This window comes from Ixodes scapularis, unplaced genomic scaffold (assembly GCF_016920785.2).
Source record: "Ixodes scapularis isolate PalLabHiFi unplaced genomic scaffold, ASM1692078v2 PGA_scaffold11__112_contigs__length_91849675, whole genome shotgun sequence".
Classification (NCBI taxonomy): Eukaryota; Metazoa; Arthropoda; class Arachnida; order Ixodida; family Ixodidae; genus Ixodes; species Ixodes scapularis.
The window spans coordinates 47002351-47025796 of NW_024609837.1; the positions used below are offsets into that span (position 1 = coordinate 47002351).

Sequence of the window (23446 nt, forward strand, 5' to 3'; positions counted from 1 at the left end):
TGACTGCTTATGATTGCTTCGGAAAAATATGGTTGGCAACCCAGTTTCGCGGAACGCTTCGAGGTTGGAACGCAAGGAGAAATATAGCAGTCGGTAGTGCTCATGCGTGAACATCTAAACCAGCACGAGTGCGTTAATTGCAATACGGAGTGTTTTGTTTTTTTTCACGGACAACGTAATTGAATATAACTTCTTCGGAATTTGCCATCAGCATCAAAAAGGGATAGATGAATGTGTACTGCCTAAGTAGCACAGTCCTCTGGGTCAAATATTTTTTTTGTTTAGTAATAGAGCAACAAAAATTCCATGAGTCCAAGCTAGACCCATGCAATCTCAACCTTCTTCGGCCAAGGTCTTTGTATCTTGATGCTGATTTGCCATACAAGGGCGAAACCTAGGCTTCACTGCTGTTTCTTCGGTTCATTTGTGACATCTTTCGCTCAAGTATGGCAGTTCGGCAATTATGCGGTAGTGTCAGAGAAAATAAATAGAAATGCCACAAAAACGTGATCTGTTGCTAACTGAGGACTTGAATCAAAGCTGTGTAGTGCCCAAGTTTTGGCCATAAGATTGTTAAGCATATGCCAAGTCAAGCTTTTTTTTTTCTCAGCGTGCTACCTCAGTGCTTTGTTCAAGCGTTTTCTTCGCCCGCAAATTGTAATATAAATTCCACACGTTTTCTACACTTTGTTAAGCCAGCTTACGTTTTAAAGTTTTCAGTAGCTCCGATTCGTCCCTAATGACTACAGCAAAACGACTCCCCCTGTATCAGGCTAATTAATTTTAGTGGCATGCTATACTAGCCCCAAATATTTATGGAGACATTGCCATGGATAAGCTCCAAAATGACGTTTTTAGATGATTCATAGGTAAAGTAAATTAAACGAAGTCGAAGCTTATTAAAACTTAATTTTTGCTGCAATTTGAAAAATATGCGCATTTAGGACAAGCATTCAATAAATTGCTATTTAAATCTCAAAAAACGGACCTGCAAAAAAAAAGAAATCAGTAATAATTTTTTTTTTAAATTTCAGGTGAAACTTCGGTTTAGCTTGATGAATGATCCAATAGTTACTCTACGTGTTGTCGGCATTTACCGATTAACTTCTGAGGTGAGTCGATTAATCAATTCACAAATGCGCTTTTTATAGCTTTACATGTTTTTGATTTCAAGGAGGAATCCCTTATTTTTTCTTATTCATTCGGATATGTATTGGCTGTACAATCAATAAGAAAATTATATATGTTTCTTAACCAACGTCCTGTGTTTGGAGGTCCGGACATGTTTTATATGTTCTTAGGGTGAGTATCAAGTAAAGCTTCTTACGACGTTTTGAAGTTTCACTTTAATTATCTATACGACAGGGGTATATTTAACAAGTACTCTAATAATTTGATCTCACATCTGAATTTAGAAGAGACCTCGCTTCAATCAATGGTAACACCCTAAACCCAGGTATTAGTGGTAAGTGCATTGCATTAACTTTCTTCGTAATTATAGTGAGATATTTGAAGTGAGTCAATCTTCTACAACGGTTTCTACATTCTCTTATTGCTGTATCGCACATTGTTTTGCTTCATTATTTGTGCGAATGATCCGTTGTCTCCCAGTATGTTTAGAATCACGTCGGAGTAAGTACTGCGGCGGTCTGACTTGTCCGGTACTGATGACAATATTCAAAGTAATTGTAATCGATGAGTTTTGGGCTCATTTTGTAATTATTTGATTAAATTTATTGAAACAAATAATCACAACTGTAGTATGATTACTTTCGGAAGTACTAAAATTACTTCTAACGGTTTCTTTTTCCCCTCCCCTTTTCTTCATGTCGAATGTAACCACACTTCCTTCGATATTTTGAACGCACCTGAAGTGTTGCCTGAGGGGATTATTTTCCATCAATTTTCTGGCGAACTCGACCGGACGCGCATATACGTACTTGATGAAGCAACCACAAGCGATGATGCTGGTCTATCCTAAGGTTCTATATGAAAGTGCTCGTGGCCTAAGATCAAAAGCAGTTGAATTGAAAAATATTATTTCTAATGATATAGATATAGTGTGTCTCGCAAAATTGTTGCCATGGGACACTGTACCTAGCTCTGAATACTTTTCTTCAAACTAGGTTGTCCACAGGAGAAATCGCGATAATGCGAACACTGGGCAAGAGTTTGGAGGTGGGGTTTCGGTGGCTGCTGACTTAGCGGGCCAGGCGCTTCGAAGAGCGGATATTGAAACATACGCTGATTGCGTTTGGGTAGAACTCCCTGCAAGTGCTAGGCTCCACTATTTCATTGAAAACGTACTTCCCTCCGCTTTTTGATGATGTTGCGTTTATTGACCATTTTGAATCACTCCCTATCATTTTGCATTTTTCTGAATACAGGGTGCAATTATATTGGGACTTTTACCTGGCTTGTACCGACTGATCGATCACGACGGTGTTGCATATAAATAGTGTTACTTCTAAGAAAGCGACAAGGCTCTTTACATTTTAAAGTTTCTAGGGCTTTACTCAGTTTAACTCCTGTCAAAATACAGCACGCAATGTCCTTAATGTATGTTTATGAAATGGTCCTATGCAGTCTATTTTTCAGGCTATTGTACCATTGGTGCGTGTTGATATATTATATCATCCTTCTTCTTTAGTTTAGTTTTCCCTGCAATGTAGGCCCCTTCCTAGCCATCAGTTATTTTCGTTCTGTTATTATTGCGATGGTGATTACATTGATTGCATAATAGCCTAGCTCATCTAAACTTGTTTGGCGTATTATTGGACGAAAACACGGATTCGGCCACCACTAAATGGACTTCGGTAGTAAGTAATGACATTAACCATTTTCTTGCGAAAGAGCATATGAAAACTGCACCCTACGTGGTGTACGCTAAATGTAGTGCTTATAGTGTTCTAGTAAAGATGAACTATTGCAATAATTGAACTTTGAAACTAAAGAACCTCGGATGTTCTGACGCTGTGCTAAAAACAATATGCGCGACAACGCACACAAGTTACGGGAAGTAGGTGAATTTTTAAGTTTATTAACTGGCATATGGCACAAAATGGTCAACATGCAAACAAGCTTGCTTGTATTAATCATGTTTGCACTCTGTGAATAAAAAGCAAAATTGAAAACATATTAGAAGAAAGAGAAGAAAGGTGACAGAAAAGCGTCTGAAATCAAGCTAAAAAGGTTTATGTCATACAACGCTTTTATTCAATCCTCCGAAGGTCGTCCGCATCGTCAAAAAACAAACACAGAAGTCTCTACTGAGCACTTTGTGTTTGTCCGTCCGTTCTGTTTTTCCGACTTCGAGGTTCTTAGCGCTGTACTCAAGTACCACCAGCTCGTTTGCGCCCTAATTTTCTTTATAGACTTCTCATCTGCTTTTAATCTCAATAACACAAAAGTTATCGACGCTATTCGAAAGCTTAAACCTAAGATTTTCACGTGGATTTAAAGTATACTTAATTTTATAATAATAATAATGATAATAATAATAATAATAATAATAATCAAAAATCAAGAATAATTTTTATTAGGTGTCTAGGAACGACCATGCGGTCTTGGTACTGCCACACCGAAACTTACAGACTACAAAAAAAAATAGGAAAAATAACAAAAACCTAATAAACTCAAAACAATGAGTAAAAGATCTGATACATATAACGCATACTGACAAAAAGATAAGATATACACAACAAGGAAAGAACGGAACACAGTGTCCGAACGTAGAGTAGAAGACTACCACAAAAACGAATATACCTTATTAAAATTATATATAATAACATCAGAATCACGACAGGTTCAGCGAGACTCATACAAGACTCTGAGAGACCTGACAAATTCAGTCACACAAAAAAATATCAAGATAACTTGCAATGCCATTATATGCCCGACACATGCGAAATATGGGGTCCAGGATGCTTAATGTCCGAAGAGAGTAAAACGACGTTGTCAAACGGATCGCTGTCCGAGGAGCTCGTAAAGATATCTGTGAGAGCAGTTCTGAACAGGCGGCCATGCCATGAAGGACTTCGAAAAGGAAAACCAGATCTGCCTTTTCTTGACGGTGATATGAGCTGTTAATATGTAGCACGTCCTATACACTGTTACTCTTTGATAGAAATAATAATAATATTAATATTCAATAAATCAATCAATCAATGTTTTTTTTAAGTCCCCAGGAACAACCTTGCGGTCTTGGTATGGGTGCATTCAGGAAACATGAAAAACATAACACTACACACACAACAAACAAACAGTAAACAATAAAAACACTTAAAACAGATCACATATGTCACATAAACTCTCTACGGTATACCACCACGAAAGCGAAAGAAAAGGAAAACGAGAGTATAAAGTTTGGTTCTGAGCAACCTTATAAAATGCAATAATTGGTAAGCAAAATTTAGGTGAGAACCTTCAGCGCTCTGATGAACTCCGGTGTGTTATTGTTAAATATATCAATAGTGTCTGTAGAAGAGCAATTGTAGGTGTGCCCGATTCATGACATGGGGTCGTGAAGATTAGTTATGCGAGCATTGTAGAGGGGTGCATTTTGTCATGTAGTTTTTACGGGAATTTTCAAACGCACATTTGAGATAAATGATGAGCAGTCAGTGATGCCATGAATAAGTTTGTACAGAAATAGGATATTGGCATTTTCTCTCCTACGCCGCAAGGTGGGCAGTGCCAAGGTTTGTTCCTACTGAACGCCCTTTTGCAAGTCTATGCTAACAGTGCTTAGTTTTTGCGTCAAGTAAAAAGAAAGACAGGCATGTAAAACTATCTCAAGAACCTCTGAAAAGTAACTCAACAAAAGCAAAGGGTGGTACTTATTTACTCCAGACGCGTCACGGCTTTGTGTATTGGCACTACCACTGACCTTTTCCAAAGACATAGGAAAACACAATTTCTCAGTGATAGGTTAAATATGTGCAAAGTAAAGGGGAAAACGTATCAGTGCATCCTTTAACAATATGGCTAGGCATAGGATCACCTCGGGATGACTTCTTATTTTTAATTTTGGAATGGCCTCTAAAATGTTATTTATCCCGATCTCGATTAATGTGAAAATGTTGTTACAACCTGTAGCACAGATTGAGAACTTGCTTTTGTATTCCTTCTTGGAATAACATTCACGAAAGTAATTTGGGAATATATTAGCTACATTTTCAGGATATGTAGTGTATTCCGTATCATTACGTAGATAGATTTTTCTTGCTGAGTCTTTCGTGTGCGTCCTGACAAATCACCAGAATTCATCAGGTTCACGGTAGAGGCTATTTACTGTCGATATTTTTTATATATGTATTTTTAATGTTTGAACAGTTCCTTTACAAGCGCCTGTAAACACTGACCTTTATGTACCGTGACTGAATTCCGGTTCTTTTAAACAATTTAGGATAGTGTTATTTTTTACGCATGTAGTGTTTTTACTCTTTCGATAACCATAACGGGTATTTAGAAGGCTTAGACAATCGCTCTTAAACACACGCATCGATTGCATTTTTTACTATCTTCGTCAAGGGCTGAGATGCAGAATCTTTACTGTTATCATATAGAACCGATGACCAGTTATTGTCATGAAGGAACGTATATACACCTAAATAATCACCCATATGATAGTCATATCTGGTTAAATTTTGTCTGTCACGAGACCTCAGTGGTAAAGAAAAATATACGATGAAGGGCGGTTGAGAAAACGTCAGGTTGCACAAGGGTATCGCTAATTGAAATGACGCTTTTTACAGGGCAGTTTGAAAGAAAAAGTTGAAGAATATTCTTGGCCGTGTTCCTAAAATGATTATGCTGAGTTAGACTGTTAAAATAATGAAATCTACTAGACATGACGCTTTTACAACCGTTTGATTTTTTCCACTACTGCTTAAACCGGTGGATCCATCCACTCTTGGTAGATTTAAACCTCCGTTCATATGTGCTTTAAATTTCGAAAAACCAATTTGATGTTCAAGCGTTTTTAATTGTTTTACAAACACACTCGAATCCGAGAGGGGAAGAAAATATAGTTTCCGACGAGGTAATTGAACCTATCCCGTGATAATAATTCAACCCATACACACCCTCCATACGTTTCCAAATCTGACCTCCTGCATGATTTAATGTTATCCCGTACGGATGTCCAACACCCCCCCCCCCCCCCCCCCCCCCGACACATTTCTTCCTGGTTGCACCGTAATGTCTGTACCTTCGATAAACACTGTATGATGTTGGAAAGTAACTGGTGCTGGAAATGTCGTTCATGAGCCAAGTTGCAGTTGAACAGAACATGTAGAAATTAGTGGGAACGACAGTTGACATACAGTAACCTGCTCTCGCCCTCAAACCGCGAGCATTCTAATAATAGCATTAAATTTTCGAATAGTCATCAGTACTGTTTGGTAATAATTCTCGCGTGATATAAAGCTTTACAAAAAAAATCTGGTGAAAGATACACCCCTCGGGTCATAAGGTCCTGTTGTGGTAGATTTGACCCTTTTTTGAAACGTATATTTAATATATCTCTAGTGAAGGGTATTTTCTCTGGTTAGTGGAAACCTTCTCTAGTACCAATTTTTGAAGCTGGTGATCCGTCACTAGTTGATAATTACAGTCCTGTTTCGTGATTGCGCGATTTCACGAAAGTTTTCGAAACGGGTATGCATAAGCGCATTTTTAGGTATCTTAATAAAACGATATAACTTTTAACCATGGGTTTCTCAAGGAAAAGTCTTTAGAAACAAATTTCTACTCTTTTCTAGATTTCTGTGTATCGCTAGTTTTAAACAGAGGCCACAATGATGCGGTATATTTTTGACATGTCAAAATAATTTCCCCGTGTAGATGATTCTTTACTCCTTTTCAAGCTTTCTCTTTATGGCCTGTTCCCTAAGCTCTGCAAATGATTGAATAACTGATTGTTTTTACGCAGAAAGACGGTTCGTGTTGGAAACTCATAAAAAAAGTTTTATATGAACTTCCGATGAATCCCAGGGACCAAAACTGGGACTAATATTTTTTTTGGTAAACAATATAGTTTTATGCGACAAGAACCTTCTTCTTTATTTTGTCTCGCGGAAAGTTCCGTGTCAGGGGCAGAGATAAAGGCTTGGTGCCTGGCAGGTACCCTGCCCCCCCCCCCCCCCCCCCTACAGTTCAGCAGTGCAGTACAAAAACACAGTGGCAAATACATCAGCGAACAAAATGCGCCATTTACCAAACCGATCTGTTAGAGGAAAACAGACCGAAATACATGTGCAGCATTCTAAGAAAATAAAATAAAAGTTAGAGTTTTATACACCATAAAAGTGAAAAAAAGACATAGATCATCGAAAGCGACCAGGAACAAACGTATGCTTCCGTTGTGAAATACAAGAGATACAAGTATAGAATACATCACATTAAAATCAGCCATAACACAGTGGTATTAGTAACAGAAAAATAAAATGATTTTCTCTCACACTTAAACATCAAAAACAAGGAATGAATAGATGCACAAATCAGACATATTTAAAACACTCCTAAAGTTTACGGCAATAAAAAACATGAAAAAGCAATTTCACTGGTCCCCAGCATTCTCCTACAAGCACATTTCAAGCTATTGAAAAGTTGAGAGAAATCTACGGACATATTGTTTCTGTTTAGAGTTTTATTTATCTGGAACTATAGCCTTTGTCGACCATAGTTTGTTATTATTGCCGGCACCTTCCTTATTCGGTTTCGAATATTGTACGTGCTGAGATTGTATGTTCATGTAGTGTGGAGCTTGTTTCTGTGTATCAATCGTAATAGTTTGAAATAAAATAGTTGGTCTGCATTTAGCGTATTATATTTTCAAAAAAATTTCGCGGACAACATCAAACTTTTTTTGGATGTAAGGAGCTACCTGACTGTACTTTATTTCAAAATGATAGTGGCGCAAATTACGGGGAGTGTGTGACAACTGCTATGCAGCTAAATTCAGGAAAATCTAAATTGAGATATTTATCAAGAAAACGTGACGTTTTCTTGTTGAATCATGTGCTAGAAGGCATTGCAATAAATGCTGTGTCTCATGTGAAATATCTCGGCGTTTACATTAATATCACTCTTTAGCATGTTTCTAAGGTTGTTGATACTGCGATAAGAAAGTTGGAAATGATCAATCGTATATCACGTTTTTTACTTCACCCTTATCTTTCGTGCGTCTGTTGTGCAAGGTCGTGCGCTCAGGACTTGCATTTGGATATATTATTTAGAACACAGTAGCTTTAACCAAAGTAGCAAGGATTAAAAATGTGACGAAATTTATTTGAAATAGTTGCGAGGGTCGAAAAGGTGTTCGGTTACGATCCTTTGTGAACATTATTCAGATTTGAAAGGGTTTACGAGGAGGGCTATTATATACATTAATTCTCTCAATAGGATAGCCCATGACACTATAAATTTCAGAAAGGTTACGTGTTAGTAATGACTTTCAAGGGTCCACTAAAGCAAGTCGTCATTACTTAACTTTATACCCCAAGAAACTGTTTGAATTATCACAATTTTCTTGACTGCAGTTTGATTTTAATAACGGGAAATTGTGTATTATATATTTTTCTTTGTTTCGGTAAATTTAAGCCAGCCTTGCAAAAATGTGGGTTGTCTGACTCGGAGTTTGTGGTTTGTGTAGAAGTTGTACCTGCTTCACAAACCCGTATTTGTGTCGATTCCCACGTTTCTGTGCATTTGAAATTGTGTTTGTGTACATTTTCAATTGTGTTGCTTTAAACATAAACTATAGAGCACAACCCAAAAGGCTCCATAGCCGGTCGTGGGCAGTAAAGAAAAATAAAATGTTCTTCATCTTCTTATTGTTATTATAATCGCGTCCCTCGTTTATATAAGTCTCCTACCAGAAAGTACTCGACCCAAATCTCAGATAGGACGATAATATAGCAAAATTGGTGAATTAAAAAGATAGGCAATTCATAATTCGGTGATTCTAAACCAATAAGGAGGTTACGAAAGACCCGTTTTTACACCGGCAGGAAAATCGGCCATTTGAAAATCAGAAGCAATCGAAGAACTAACGGTTCCTTTTTCAAGTAACGGCTATTTACTTTGAGCGCGAGTGATACTCTTTGAATGCTTTCAAAGCATGATTAATTGCAATTTATAATGGGTTACTGTTTTCGAGGAACATGTACAACACTGGGCGGGGTCATCACTTTCATATTTACGGTATTTTTGCATGGCTACAGTTCGCATTGTTTAACATTTTACTTTTGTATATTATAACATCCCGTACATGATTGACGAATTAATTTTGGCGTGAAACATCCAGTCTATTAATGGACATTAACGTTTTGTTTTTTTTTTATTTTGTGCTAATGCTTTTTTTCTGACTTTCGTTTTAGTTTTAACGCTGCAAGTCTCGCCTACGTAGCGTATTATTTGCCCGATACGAGCCCAATAGTCAACATTTAATGGCTCTATCTAAACGTTTCACGCCCCCAATATTTTTGGGTACTACATTTGAGAGTTTTAGGGAAGCGTTTTGACAGATCCAATATGGTACGATGGGCCCTACGGTACTCAATGCGCATGCGCTAGAGCAGAAGACTCGCATATGCACAGTTCTTACCGGAGGGCCCATCGTATACTGTATCGGGTGCGCAAAAACGGTTCCCTAAAACTCCCTATTACCTAAATTATGGCCCCCTTAACATTTGTAGCACCTATTTTTTCAATACATATAACATGATGTACAGGGAAATATATGAATGACTAGACCGAAGGTAAGAGCCTAAAGCACACAGGAACGAATACGGTCCGAGAAAGGGGAGAAAAAATATGCGGCACCAATGAACGGGATTCGAAGTCGAAAATGTGTTGTGTACCCCAATAGCTTCCGCAGGATTACAGAAGAAAAGCGTAAAGCTCTTGTCGGCATGTCTCCCTCAGTACGTTTGGTACGAGGATATTAAATTCTTTTATAACCTTGACGTAAAAGGACACGTTGATCGTTTGCTTCAAAAGTTCGTAAAAGACGAATTTAGTGTTTATTAAAAGTACAATTGAAAACGAGCGTGTTGGTTAATAGATACAAAACTTGAAAGTATAAAACAGAGAGGACGAGGACGAGAACAGGACATCTTTCATTTAGCAACAACATAGAATGGCACAACGATAAAAAACCGCCCCCAAGGGTCTCAGCGTTCTCAAAGAGGGAAAGGAGATACTAGTTATGAAGGAAAGGGAATACACTAAAAGAAAAGTTTGAAAAGCGCATCAGTAATCAAGTTGAGACCTTTGGGGGCGGTTTTTATCGTTGTGCCATTCTATGTTGTTGCTAAATGAAAGATGTCCTGTTCTCGTCCTCGTCCTCTCTGTTTTATACTTTCAAGTTTTGTATTAAAAGTAATTTGGCATTAACAAGCCTTTGAAGGTGAGATACCTTGCTCTAGTATTAGATCTGTGGGGGCATTCTTTAATGAGGAACGCCCCATTATAAAAACACCTAAAGATCGTGTGAACTTCTCTAATTGGTTTCACCTTAAGTCAAGACACAGCCGACGCTACGAGCTGATGGTACAAATCAGACAGCATCAAAAGCGCTCCGTCATGGTGTTCATCATGTTTCTGTAGGTGGCATCATTGGTGAACCAATCATAAATGGAAAAAGCCTAGTGACTTGCACTTTTGACGCTGCTCGATTGATCCCTTTACCTCGTAGAGTCAACTGCGTCTGAACGTAAACTGAAACGAAGTATGGTTAACTACTTTTGATGTTTTACGTTTGGATCAGACATTTCCGTGAAGATTGGATTCCACACCTGAAACTGCTTGCGGGTGGAGAGGTTTAAAACAGGTGTTGTGCCTCTTCGGACTGCTTACGCAGCCAAAGCGCACCGAGCCGTAAGCAGTCATCAGAGGCTCAAAACCGGTTTTTACGGAGTCGACCGTAGTAAGCTCAAGTGCGTGAAAACAGCCTGTGGAGTGTGGCGGACATCGCCAAGATTCTTTACATTCAACAACGGCGTGTTGCGGGCACCTCGGTTATAGTGGCAACCATATTGTATTAAGCAGTCGAATGCGGTTGTATCTATGCGGGCCGTGCTCAAACATTAATGATAAGACTGTGATGGCGCAGGCGAGCTCGTGTAGATTTACCATTTTCTTGAACCATCTGAGGCTGAGATTGAGACGACACCTTCTGTCTTTCTGTTCCTGTCCCTTCCCCTTCTGCATCTTCTAGATCTCCACCCAGTTTCAGGTGATTCAAGAAAATGGCAAACGTTAATGTTTCAACGAGCACTTTGTTTTCGGTCATTTGGCTGAGGAAGATTTAATGCATTCCGGTAACTCCGACTTACATTTACTGGGTTTCTTTTCTTAGGAATATCCTATTACGGGGTGATGTGCGCATTCAACAATGTAGCGATGGGAATGGACAAGCCTGGAACGTACCAAGGTGTTCGTGTAACTACTCACGAGTTGGGACATGCGTGAGTAAAACAAACTACGCAGGTCGAATAGGCCAAAAAATTACTAATCAAATTCTCCAAACCCAGCCAAGTAAAAAAAAGCTCACGCAAATTTGTGTATTCTATATTCTTCTATATTCTTTTTGGACATACCTGGTGGCAGCAGGCACGCCTTGGTGGCGCTAGGTAGAGGAATATCCAAGCCAGAGATATGTTTATTTAGATGACTTGAATGCTTCCAGCGTGACTGAAGTTTTAATGACTGCCCCAAAACGAGAACCCACCAGTAAGACATCAACATAAAATGTGATAGTTTACCCGAGTTAAGGAACATATACTAGTAGGCAGGGATGGGCAGTATTTCAAATAAAAGTATTTGAAATACGTATTTCAAATACTTTGTGTATTTTGCAATTGTATTTAATTACAAATTGGGCAATGTATTTGGCGTGTGTATTTAAATACTAAAACGTGGGTATTTCAAATACAATTGTAATTAAATACAATTTTGTGGGCGAAAATACATCTTGTTTTTATGCATGTGGTTGTAAGATATGGTCTCCATCCTTTATTCGGCCATGGGGCTTTTTTCGTTTTCTCCTCCGGCCTTATTTTAAAGGCACTGTCCAGAGCAGGAAGAAAACTACGTTCTGTACCAAATGCAGTGTCTCTCAATCAAGCAGAAGCGTTTAGTGACTTTGAGATTACGGTGCTAGTCCAGGTCAAGAATAGTGACGAAATCGACGTTCACAGGCAGACTGGCTAAACAAGTGCCTGTGACAACTTGTGATGCTTTCCAGCCTGATTTCCATCCATATTTTTGCCTGGAATATTTTAAATGCGCGGGTCGTCCAGATCTTCGTAACTGGTGCGAGTTGCAACAATAAAACATTCTCTAGCTAGTGCTGCGCGTCTTGGTCGTCTCAGTTCTTTGTTGGTCTATACCAAAATGTAATCGACAAAAAAAAAGCTGCTTGAACCTCTGTACTTTTTTCACCTATTACGTCCAAGCTGATTACTTTTTTTGTGTGATTATAGTTCTATTACGTTACTAGAGCCTCGCACACTAACTCCCGAGTGTGCGATGCAAAATTAACATGAGATACCCAGAAACCCGTTGCAGATGCCTTGAAGTCGCTGACGCAAATTTTGAGGAATGTATTTGAAAAAGTATTTGGAGGAGACCAAATACATTTGGTTGTATTTGTATCTTGTAATTAAATACTTTTTTGGAAATGTAATTAGATTTGTAATTAGATACATTTTTGACAATGTATCTTTGTATTTGTACTTCGATACATATTTGGATCTACTTTGCCCATCCCTGCTAGTAGGCAACTACAGAACGTTGCGCAGAGCGTTTGCGCGAGGCCTATGCACGCAGTTTTGTTTAAATGCAGTCGGTCGCACTAATGAGCGAATCAAAACGCGCTTCCGTTGCTTGCAGCGTAGCAATTTGGGCATGTTTAGACAATGACGGTCACAAGGGTGTCATGCCTTTTTTTTTTGTTTTCAATTAAAATTTATGTGAAGTATCAGCACATGTCCACACAATGATACGGACCTTACTGTTAGAAGAAATTTCATTGTTTTTGTGAATTAAAATGGCGTCTGCAACAACATTTTCCCCAAGTGCGCGTCAATTCGAATTCGAAGGCTACAGGAAAAAACAAAACAAAAAAAACTTTCCACAGCGTAAAAATGTTTCTGAATAAAGCACGCTAACCGGACTACATGAAATAGTTAAATTACGCGTAAAAGGATTTAGGTATATAAAATAAAAGCTTGCCCTCTTCCACAATTTTTTTTATTATTTAGGCATTTTCTGCGATTTTAGAGCGTAGCTCTAATGGCTCGTTCACACTTGCGAAATACGCACTCACCGCCGACTGGATTCGCTCACCGAAAAAAGATAGGGCCGTTCACATTTGCTGCCTTCTGCCAGCGTCTCGCAGTTTCCCGAAAAGACACGAGCTGAGGAGAGCTCCAAAACCTCCTCCTTGCCCGCACGCGTCTCGTCGCCATCGTGGCCAGCTCGTGAGCGGGGACTTGACGTTAGCAAGCGCCACTTTCCCCGTGCGTTCTGATTGGCTTGGGGCGAGCGGAAACTTTTCTTCGGCTTTGAAATTCGGTCCCCAGAGCGATCTTGCTCTCCACCGGAAATTCTGCCTGCTGTCGTAGCCGGGCGTCAGAATTCTCCGGCCGCCGGTTCGCAACTGTGAACGAGGCGTTAGGCGCCCGTTTGCGCGTTTCGCGGCGTTGGCGTAACCGCGATAAATTTAGCGAAAAAATTGCCGTCACGTGACCTCAAACCAGTACAGTTTCCTCGCTAAATTTAGCGGGGAAACTGACGTCATAATACTTGAAGTGACGTCACCTATCAATCGCTTCAATCACTGACACCGACCGTTTCAAAAGTGCCGTTTGCAACCATTTTTTTTTGTAATCCCCCTGCTGTGTTTCATGTTGTATTTTTTTTTTTTTTTTTTGCTTCACCACTCCTCTTTGTAATGCTTCGGACTTGAGAGTAAATAAATGAAATGAAATCAGAGCTGGTCTCCTGACGTCACCAAAAGCCCTGCAAAAGAAGCAGCCGAACTTGCACTCCGAATACTGTAAAACCCTTTATCTTCGCGGCCCCTGTTTTTCGCGAATCGGTCACAGATGACATAATCGCGACCACTAAATTTCGCGAATTCCAGACGCCTGCATTAAAAATCTTAAGGACCGAAATTTTCGAGCGCCCTTAAATTTCGCGAATAATTCAATTCGTGAAATTCGCGAAAATTGAGGGCTCGCGAACATTAAGGGTTTTATACTAGGCTAAAATAAAAAAATTCAGCTACATCGTGTATAGCGGTGGGCTCGTTTTATACATAACATACATAAAACATTTTGGATGTATGTACGTATACATAAGGGTAAACAATATGTATACATAATATACATATTTGCGTCCATGCGGAACTGGGAAAATCGTGGTTCCACCTTTCTCTCACACGTGATTTTATATAACAAAGCAAAAGTAATGCCTATTGCTTAAGTAAGGTTCATTCCGTTGTGTCGGCATAATTTGCTAACTCATAAAAATAATTAAAAAAGAACGTGCAGCCTTTCCTTTCTGGTAAAAGAGGAAGACTAGCGAAGCTGTACTAAGGCAGGAATGAAGTAATGGCCGGCCGAAAGTCGGAAAGCTCGAGTCGAAAGGCTCGAGTGGTTGCCGCCGTCTATGAGCGACGGCGGTAGCTGTCCAGACTTCTGTGTCATCAGGTAATTTGAGGACACAAACGATCCTGGGGAAACTAGTCCCTAAAAGCTCCGCTGTAAAAAAAGCAGGACCCTCCCATCAACGTCCTTATATTGAACACACACAGTACGCGAAATCCACGTCAACATATGGGGCTACGTGGCGACAGCGTTGAGTTAGACGATCTTAGAAAAAGTCTGTTGGCTTACGCGACTTACACCCAGCTTGGAGAATCGCAGCCTTAAAAAAAAAAAAAAAAAAAAAAAAAAAAAAAACGTTCTCTTAAATGTTTTCCCCTCCCTCCCCGCTCCCCAACAAGCAAAATCAATATTCTGTCTTCGATCTGAAGACCAGATGTGTGTCGCTGACAGGCGCAATTGAGCACGTGATGCTCACGTTTTCTTTTTTTCTCGGCTCCTGATTGGCCTCCCGCAACAACCCGTTGATGAAGGCGCTTTGGAAGGTTCAGCAGGGTTCTACCTCTTTGTCCTGCGCCGCGTTGCGCTGCGTGACTGTGCACGTCGAACTGTGCTGTCGCAAGGATGCCCGTCCGCACAGAAAGGCACTCAAATGTCAATGTTTTTATGGGTCTTTAAAGAAAGATTACCATAATATTAAACGACCAGAGAATGGGGTAAGTTTCTATAGTGTGGTGACAACCTGAAAAAAAAAGAAAAAACATCTGAAGGAGGATAAAAAAAATGAACGCCGTTGACTAGTTTCATACGTTGTATGAAACTTCTACGTTGTACGTTGTTTTACTTTTGAATGTTTTCAATTTCATTTTACCAGATTAATGCTGTATATGTATAAAATCGGATATATATCAATATGTATCTACTTTAGGTTTTCCTGTGTACATGACGGTGAAGGACCTATAGCCCATATTCCAAATCATCAAGGATCAAACTATCCAGCATGCGCTTGGGAAGAGGGCTATGTGATGAGTTACATCGAGAAGGATACGAAGGCCTTTCACTTCTCTCCTTGCTGCAAACAGCAGATGAAAGTGTTCTTCAAGTAAATAAATATCTTGGATTTTCTATTTTCCGTATACTGCGTAAGCGGCTGGCTCAACAAATAACCAAGGTCATCGCCAAACAGTCAGTCAAACAGTATAAAAAACTAACTAACGCTTCCTAGCTAGTTTCTCATTGTAGAATTAGTTCTGACTTTTTTTCAGAAAATATACATGAAATCTTAATAAGGGGAAGTATATATGCGCAGTTTTATTAATGTAATCTACAAATAAAAATATATCTATTAAAGGCGTTGGTCGCACTCTGGTAATCTTGAAGCGGTATTGCCAGGATTTTAATGTTGAAAGAGTTGGCAGTTTGTATTTGTTATATTGTTTATCCAAGCACAAGGTGACCAAAAACGCGTCACCTCTCCACGAAAAGTTGATATTCTGCTGCGTAGTCGCAAAGAAAAAAAAAAGGAATCATTTGCTGATTTGCAGTTGCGTGTTAAAGGTTACGGGAACTACGGTGACAGCGTCACTGGGGGATACGCGCAAGTCATCAAAAATACGATCCCCTCTCCTGCTACACTTTTCGTCACCCCCGTGGCGAACTGACTTTTGTGTCAAACGCTAGCTGCGACCTTCGACGATGCAAATCTTTTAAAAGTCGATAATCGCGGCGGAAGCGGCTGGCGTTTTTGAAGAGAGAACCCAAGGGGAAAACACGTGATCCCTTAGAGTATGTCACTCGAAAGACGACGTTGAGGCTTGAGAGAAACTTTGACGTTCGATTTGTTTTATACTTTTTTAATATAGAAACTAGCGCCCGCAAGAAAATTCGGTTTAATGTTCTTCGTTCCATAGGTGACACAGATTAATGTTCGCAGTTTATTGTCCAAAGTCCGAAAATCGTTGCATCGCCCCTTTAAGGGTGCAAGCAGTTTTATATTTTCAAGTATATATAATGTTGAACAAAGCATTTTAAAGCACAGTTCTTAGGTGCCCGTTTACCGCTTGAGCGTCGCCGCCGTCGCCGCCGTCCTAACTATGCGATGCGTTATGGATTTTTCCCATAATGACGTCATACGTGACGTCACATGTGAAAACACGAGGGCATATTTTTCCCGCTATATTTGGCGGGATATTCTTCTTCTAAATTTAGCAGAAAATGTTCCCGCTGAATTTAGCGAAATAAATTTACCCTGGTGACGTCAGACGTGACGTCACGTCTGACGTCAGACTTGACGCCACTAGCGTAAACTTAGAGGGAAAAATTTCGCGGTTAAATTTAGCGGGAAAATTTTCCGGTGAACTCAGCGAGAGAAGTTTACAATCCTTACGTCACACGTGAAGTTATATCTGATGTCACTTTAGGTGGCACATAACTTTCCCCTCTTCCTCCTCAAGAGCTGCGCTCTAATTCGGCATCATAGAGAATTATTAACATTTTTTTTTTGTTTTTTTTTTGCATTTTTATGTATTTTTCAATTTGTTTAGAGAGCAGTTTCAAAGAGAACGCTTTATATATCATCAAGAAGAAATATTAAAAAGAAACAACTTCACTATTCGAAAGGCCCAATTTTTTATCGGGAGAGTATTTATTAATTTTGTTATAAAAAGTAGAATAAAAGGAATAATTAATGGAAATATGATCATAAACTACTCTCGAACCTTCCATATTATAAAATATTGTCGAGGAGGAAACCCGTGATACCTTCGAAGAGAAAACTCGATAAAAGCAAGCTAACAGTTTTTACCTTGCTTTCCTACATTTACTTTCCAGAACTCTCAGTAAGGAATGCTTGGCCATTAAGTATGAATATGACTACTTCACAAGGTCAGGGGGAAAATTACCAGGAGACAACTTCAACGGAAACAGCTTTTGCAAAGCGCAGGTCCCTTCCTATCCTAATATTTTCTATCCTCAGGTAAGTATAGTACTAGTCGTGGTAGATGCGCATTTTGGCATATACACAAAATTCTTGATTACATTACACATTCCTAAAACGTAGTTCGGCTGTTTCAACGAAAACTCAAAATGCTCTACCAGTAAAGTGGTTTATAAAAAAAAAAAAAAAGAAACACACTTTTTCAGCTGATTAGTATGTGTTTCACAATTTCTGGCTGCTGGCGAGCAAATGACAGAGCTCTTTTGTTTCTTCCCTGCGGCCGACCTATCAAGATCAGCCGCGCCGTTGAAAGGAAACGGCTACGGTGGAATAAACGCTCTGCGCTAGAGGCGCCACTAGTAGCAGTCCGTGGTTCGTTCATTCCGGATTCATAACAGTGCGGCGAGGCCGAACCCAGCCTTTGTCGCAAGTCCTGTGACACACTCTAAAAAAGGGTATGCGTCTACTTTCACGCACAACACTCGGAGAACCAATCAGCGCAACTTACGAAGGCAGCTCAGCGAATCACGATGCCGACACATCTATTTAGGCCGAAAAACGCAAACCGAGTTGTGATATTAAGCAATGCAAGCGTGACGTTTTGCATTGCTTAATGTCACAACTCAGACTGCGTTTTTTGGTCTAAACGCATGTTTTCGGCATCGTCATTCGCTGAGCTGTCTCCGTAAGTTGCGCTGATTGGCTCTCCGAATGTTGCGCCTGAAAGTAGACGCACAGACTTTTTTTAAAGTATACACCCTATGAGATACGGCGACAAGGGTTCTGCGAGACAAATCATGGCTTATATGGTGCCCCAACAATGAAAGCAAAGATATATGGAGAGCTTATCTGACTTGTCTTGACGCTTTCTCCGAAGAAAATTCGGTAACAGACGCAGCGAAAAAACGCGCATTGCTGGTGTCGGCTCAAAGTTCAAAGTCAATTGAAGTCTTGAAAGCGTCAAGCTGGTCGGAAGCGTTCTACACGCTCACGTACGCACAAGACGTAGAGCGGTGATTTCCGTTATACTCGCCGAAACAGAACAAAGTGATCGCGAGTTGAGACAGAACAAAGTCATCGAGAACCCAAGAAAGATTCCTCTTTCCTGGGCTCTCCGTGGCTGTGGCCGCACTATAGAAATGAGATTTTAACTTGAAGCCTCAGTTCTCTTCTGGGCCAACAAATAACCCCGCGGTCTAATTTCTGGTGCACAAAAACATACATAAAAATGAATCTGTATACAGGTCATTAATACATCTGAAAACAATAAACCCAAGTATTTAACGATGGGTATACCCGTGTCGCCATACTTATGAGTAGGGTTTTGTGTTTATGGATAAATCCGAGAAACCCCAAATATCACTCGCCGGCAGGAATTTGGTCAATTCGGATTGACCCGATAAACTCCGAATCTCGATGCACCCCTCACCCCCAGATGCTATTTTACGATTACGTTTCACTAGCGCACAGTCGCAGTATTCCTGGAAAAGTGGCACCACAGTTATCTTTTTAATCTCGCACCATTGTCGAAAGGCGACTTACCGCTTATCTCATCAAGGTTCATTCAGGACAACAGGTCATTGTACTTTCGGGTCACGAAGAAAGCCACTGGTTTTAATTCCAGTATGGGCCCTACTTATTGTGCTTTTGAGGAAGGGGAGGTTATGTGTAACAGTGAAAGCTATGAACCATATAGAGTCCATAAAATTAGGAAGAGGGGCAGGCTTGACTTGAGCTAGTTGGTATTTATTAAATAGGGTCAACTGAACGGTTGCAATGTAGAAAAACAGAGAGAGGAAAAGACATCCACACCGCTGTTTCCTCTCTCGGTTTTTCTACGTTTCAATTGTTCAGCTGACCTTACTCAAGACGGGCAGTTCTAACTTCTCTATTACAAACTTTACCACTACACATCTCGCGGTTGATTGAATAGGATAGGATAAATACGGGCTTCCCACCTACCCACCCATCTCCAAGAGTTCAATTATTTTAAAATATCAACGTTTATCGAAGCACCACTCGTGTGCAACGTTTGTCGTTAGTCAAATTAGTATTGTCAATGGCAATGTCACCAACGCCAAATCTAGCTAAAAAACCATATTAATTGATAAAAGCCCGTTCGCTTTTTTCACAAGCATACGTTTACACCCGCATAATATTTAATTATTTATTCATTTATTCAATTTTAATAGGAAACACTTCGAAATTGAATTCTCAGTTTCGGAAGAATCGGGAATCAAACAAAAATAAACTGATAATCTCCGAATTTCGACAAGAAAGAAACTCCGAAAAACACCCTTCGAATCCCCTAAATATAAATAACGAAAACACGGAATCTTGCTAATAAGGAAGATGTCATTTAGCGTACATGCAGAATGGTATCGGGATGCGAGATAAAGATGTATAAGGCAGATTCTCGAAAAACATAAAAAGCCAGTTGTACCCTCGCTAATGGTGATAAAGAACGTAGAGGCGGGTAAAAAGATGAACTGATATGGCCGACATTGATCGGAGCATGAAAATAAATAAAATTAATTCACATCTGTAAATTTGACTAAAATATGAATTGGTTAATTGATCACTTGATCCATTCAATCCTTCATTTGCGTTTTGTAATAGAAAAGCGTCTTGGGCTTTATGTAACTGCAGCGCGCAGACTTTCAAACTACTCGTGCAAAGGCTTTTATCGCGTAAAATAACGAAAACCGAACAAATAGCCCAGGCATAATTTTTAGACTTAGAGCTTATTACAGGAAGTTACAATACATTTATATTGCATTTTATAACCTTAGTTAAGAAACCTTTAAACGCACCCAGTTAATTATTGTGAGGTCGCACGACAAGCGTCCAGAAGTGTGAGGAATTAGTTTCGTCGAAAAACTACAGAGAATATGTATATCTACGCCTATGGCGATCAATCGTTTGCTTTCAACTCAAGATATCTAGAAGCGAATATGCCCTATAAGTTTTGTTGCTTGAAAGAATCTACCTATAAGAACACTATATAAAAGCGCACACAATTATCATCAGTATAGACGGGCAGAATAAATGTCTAATATTCTGAAAATTAAGGAAATATCTTTACCTGATTTGCTTTTATAAACCCTGCAGCCGCAAAAGCGATTGGACCTTCTGAAATGCAAAGTTAAATGCATGGCGATAATTGATGCTCATAGACGCTATTTGTATTTCGATCTTTCTGCACCCGATGGATTGCCTTGCTACGGACAAAATGCGGTGCGTAGGCTTTTGTGGCTTTAACATAATCTTACTGATCAAATCTGACTTTTTATACGTTTACGATGCTATTACTTATTCAACTTATATTCTGATAATATCGTATTGTGATCCAACAATAGCTTTTGTTAGTTAAAATGACGACAGAAGAATTTTTACATGCATGAAGGCAGAAACATGTCGGTTAAAACCAAGCCCTATACAAGAGAGGATAGTAGAGCTTCCTGAAGATATAAGAAATGAGGTTAATATCAAGAATATATTGATAATATTTGAAACCAAACTATTTTGCCAATTTTATCGAACAAATACCCGATTTTAAAAGCTTAAAACAAATCTTATGTTCTAATTTCCGTCCACCTTCAATTTTGTTTTTTAAATATGTGATCCAGTATTAATAGTTAAAGGGACAATAAAGGCGACTTTATTTAATTTTTTTAAATTGTGTTTCTATGCTTCTTGGGAACATAGCATGCTGCCCAATTTTCGGTAGACTTTTGTCACGCGTATTTCTGTGCCTACGAAAGAAGTAAAGAAACCGAAACTGAACTATCTCCATTCTCGTTTCTGGGCCTCCGAAAACGGAGGTGACGTAGAGAGTGAAGTCAAGTGTGAAAAGTAGGTATCGTTAGTATTTAGGAGATCGAGACTCTGGTTACCGCGGTGGGTTATAGCAGCGCTGTGGCGCGGTGGTTTCGTCGTACCTGTCAACATGGACGGCAATGCCGCTCTCGCGAGCGAGTTCGAGCTTTCGTTCAGTGACCCACACAAACGGAACGGGAGTACGTGTTTGGCGGCCTCCGCCCTCACCCGGCGGAGACCGCCCAGCCAGTAACGAGCGGCCCGCAATTATGCTGCTTTGTTTACGGTTTAGAAATCATTTCCGGTCTGATTTTTACGTTTCATGGTTATTCAAGCGGAAATTAGAACAGTATTCCTAAAAATCGAGAACCAAAACGTGACCGAGGGCACGTCTCTCGTCTCGACCAATCGCTGACGCGTCTCTTGTGACGTCGCGCTTCTTGGCCCCGCAACGGTCACGCGAGCTCCGCTTCTCCTGGCTTCTCCCGCAACTCTCGGGTCGTCGCCCCAGTCGATCCCGGTACGATTATTACCGCGACTGTTTCATTGATTTGCGCGGCACACAAGCGCCGGTTTCGACTGAAATTTGGGCAACGTGGCCTGAGACGTGCCTGGAACCGAGTTCAGTCGACAAAACGATGTCCGAAATTGCCTTCATTGTCCCTTTAAATTTCACTGAAATGTAAAAGCTGCATGCAGCTATCATTTTATTATGAGATATGTTGAATTGACATTCATAATGCGTCAGATATGATGGCACTCTCTGTCTTGACGGCATTGCATTTCATCTACTTTATATAGTGTTACACTAACCACATTTATGACCAAGGTTGTGTGAACGACAAGTATATCAGGAGGTAATTAGATTGGCATAATCAAGAGTCCAAATGTGTAACATTTTTATAATATGTGAGAAAATTTCACAGAGTTGGAATTTCTTACGAGTTTGAGAGCAGTACTATAAGATATGCAGTCCAAAAACGTAGTGTCGGACTTCGTCGCTAAAATGCGAGATTTCTCAAAGCGTATTTTGAACAATCGCAACTTAAATTCACGTACTAGCTTTAGCGGCTAACCCTAATAGAGACACAGTTGAAAACTTTATTTCGCAGGAATTTATTAACGTTCAGTGTAACAACTTGTAATGAGCTTATTGCGTGTTGTAACTTTCATTCATTGTTGTTATTCTTCCTCGTTTAACCATTTCAATTTTCATATATGCTGTAAGTTTAGTAAACAAAATTTTATTATGTGTCAGATATAAATTCATGACGCCGTACGATTTTTAGGGTTTCAATTGTTTTTCTAATCAACGGGCATGATTCGGGAGCGATTTGCAAGAAGGTTCAATCAGAAAGAAATGCAATTACAAAAACATTATGATAACTAAAACTGTCATAATTAAAGTAATGAATGCTAGAGGTCTGTTGCATATTTTAGATGACATTCTTATCTATGTTGCTGTTCTTTGTGCAGACGTGCAAACATGGGGAATGTCGCTTCTGGTAACACCCGGACCCAAGTTGTAAAGACAATACAGAACATATTGGTTAATTAAATAATAAATTCGACCTTCTTTTATCAAAACAAAGTTTTAATAAATATTTTATTCGAGTGTTTCACCACTGCCATTTTTTGTGAAATCCTTTTTCCGTTGGAGTATTCCAAGAAGGATCCTGATTATGAAAGTCTCTACAAAATTTCACTAATTGTTGTTGTAAAACAAAGGCCTACTTTATAAGCAATATTGCTTTCTTTAGAGTCACGATTCAGCAACGCGTTCTTAGGCGCAATAGCAACATGGCGAGCGAGTGTTCTAAAATTCGTCTTTGGCACATTGAAACGCAAAGACGGGAAAGCCAATCAAAAGGCGACATAGAGCCCGCGCGATGTCGAGGCAGCCAAGCGCGCGCCGTCGTTGGTTGAGGTTTGGGACAAAGAGACACACGTGGGCGCATTTAGGTGGTAATCAAACGCACGTGGTGCGCAAGGAGCAGAAGAACTTGCGCGCCACGCGCAAGTTCTTCTGCTCCTTGCAACTCTCTACAACTCTCTAGTATTTTACAACTCTCCA

At 39.7% G+C, this 23446-nt stretch overlaps 1 protein-coding gene across 1 annotated transcript in view; it reads left to right on the forward strand.

Annotated features, from left to right (window-relative positions):
• Positions 1 to 22881, forward strand: part of LOC115321042 (venom metalloproteinase 3-like) — a 58020-nt gene extending 35139 nt beyond the window's left edge. The window contains exons 7-14 of the mRNA XM_029981283.2: positions 1035 to 1112; positions 1175 to 1302; positions 1416 to 1465; positions 11366 to 11474; positions 15547 to 15720; positions 17448 to 17592; positions 20665 to 20790; positions 22849 to 22881. Coding sequence (XP_029837143.2) covers positions 1035 to 1112; positions 1175 to 1302; positions 1416 to 1465; positions 11366 to 11474; positions 15547 to 15720; positions 17448 to 17592; positions 20665 to 20790; positions 22849 to 22881 — 843 coding nt within the window. The remainder of the gene's footprint in view (positions 1 to 1034; positions 1113 to 1174; positions 1303 to 1415; positions 1466 to 11365; positions 11475 to 15546; positions 15721 to 17447; positions 17593 to 20664; positions 20791 to 22848) is intronic.
• Positions 22882 to 23446: the final 565 nt, after the last annotated feature.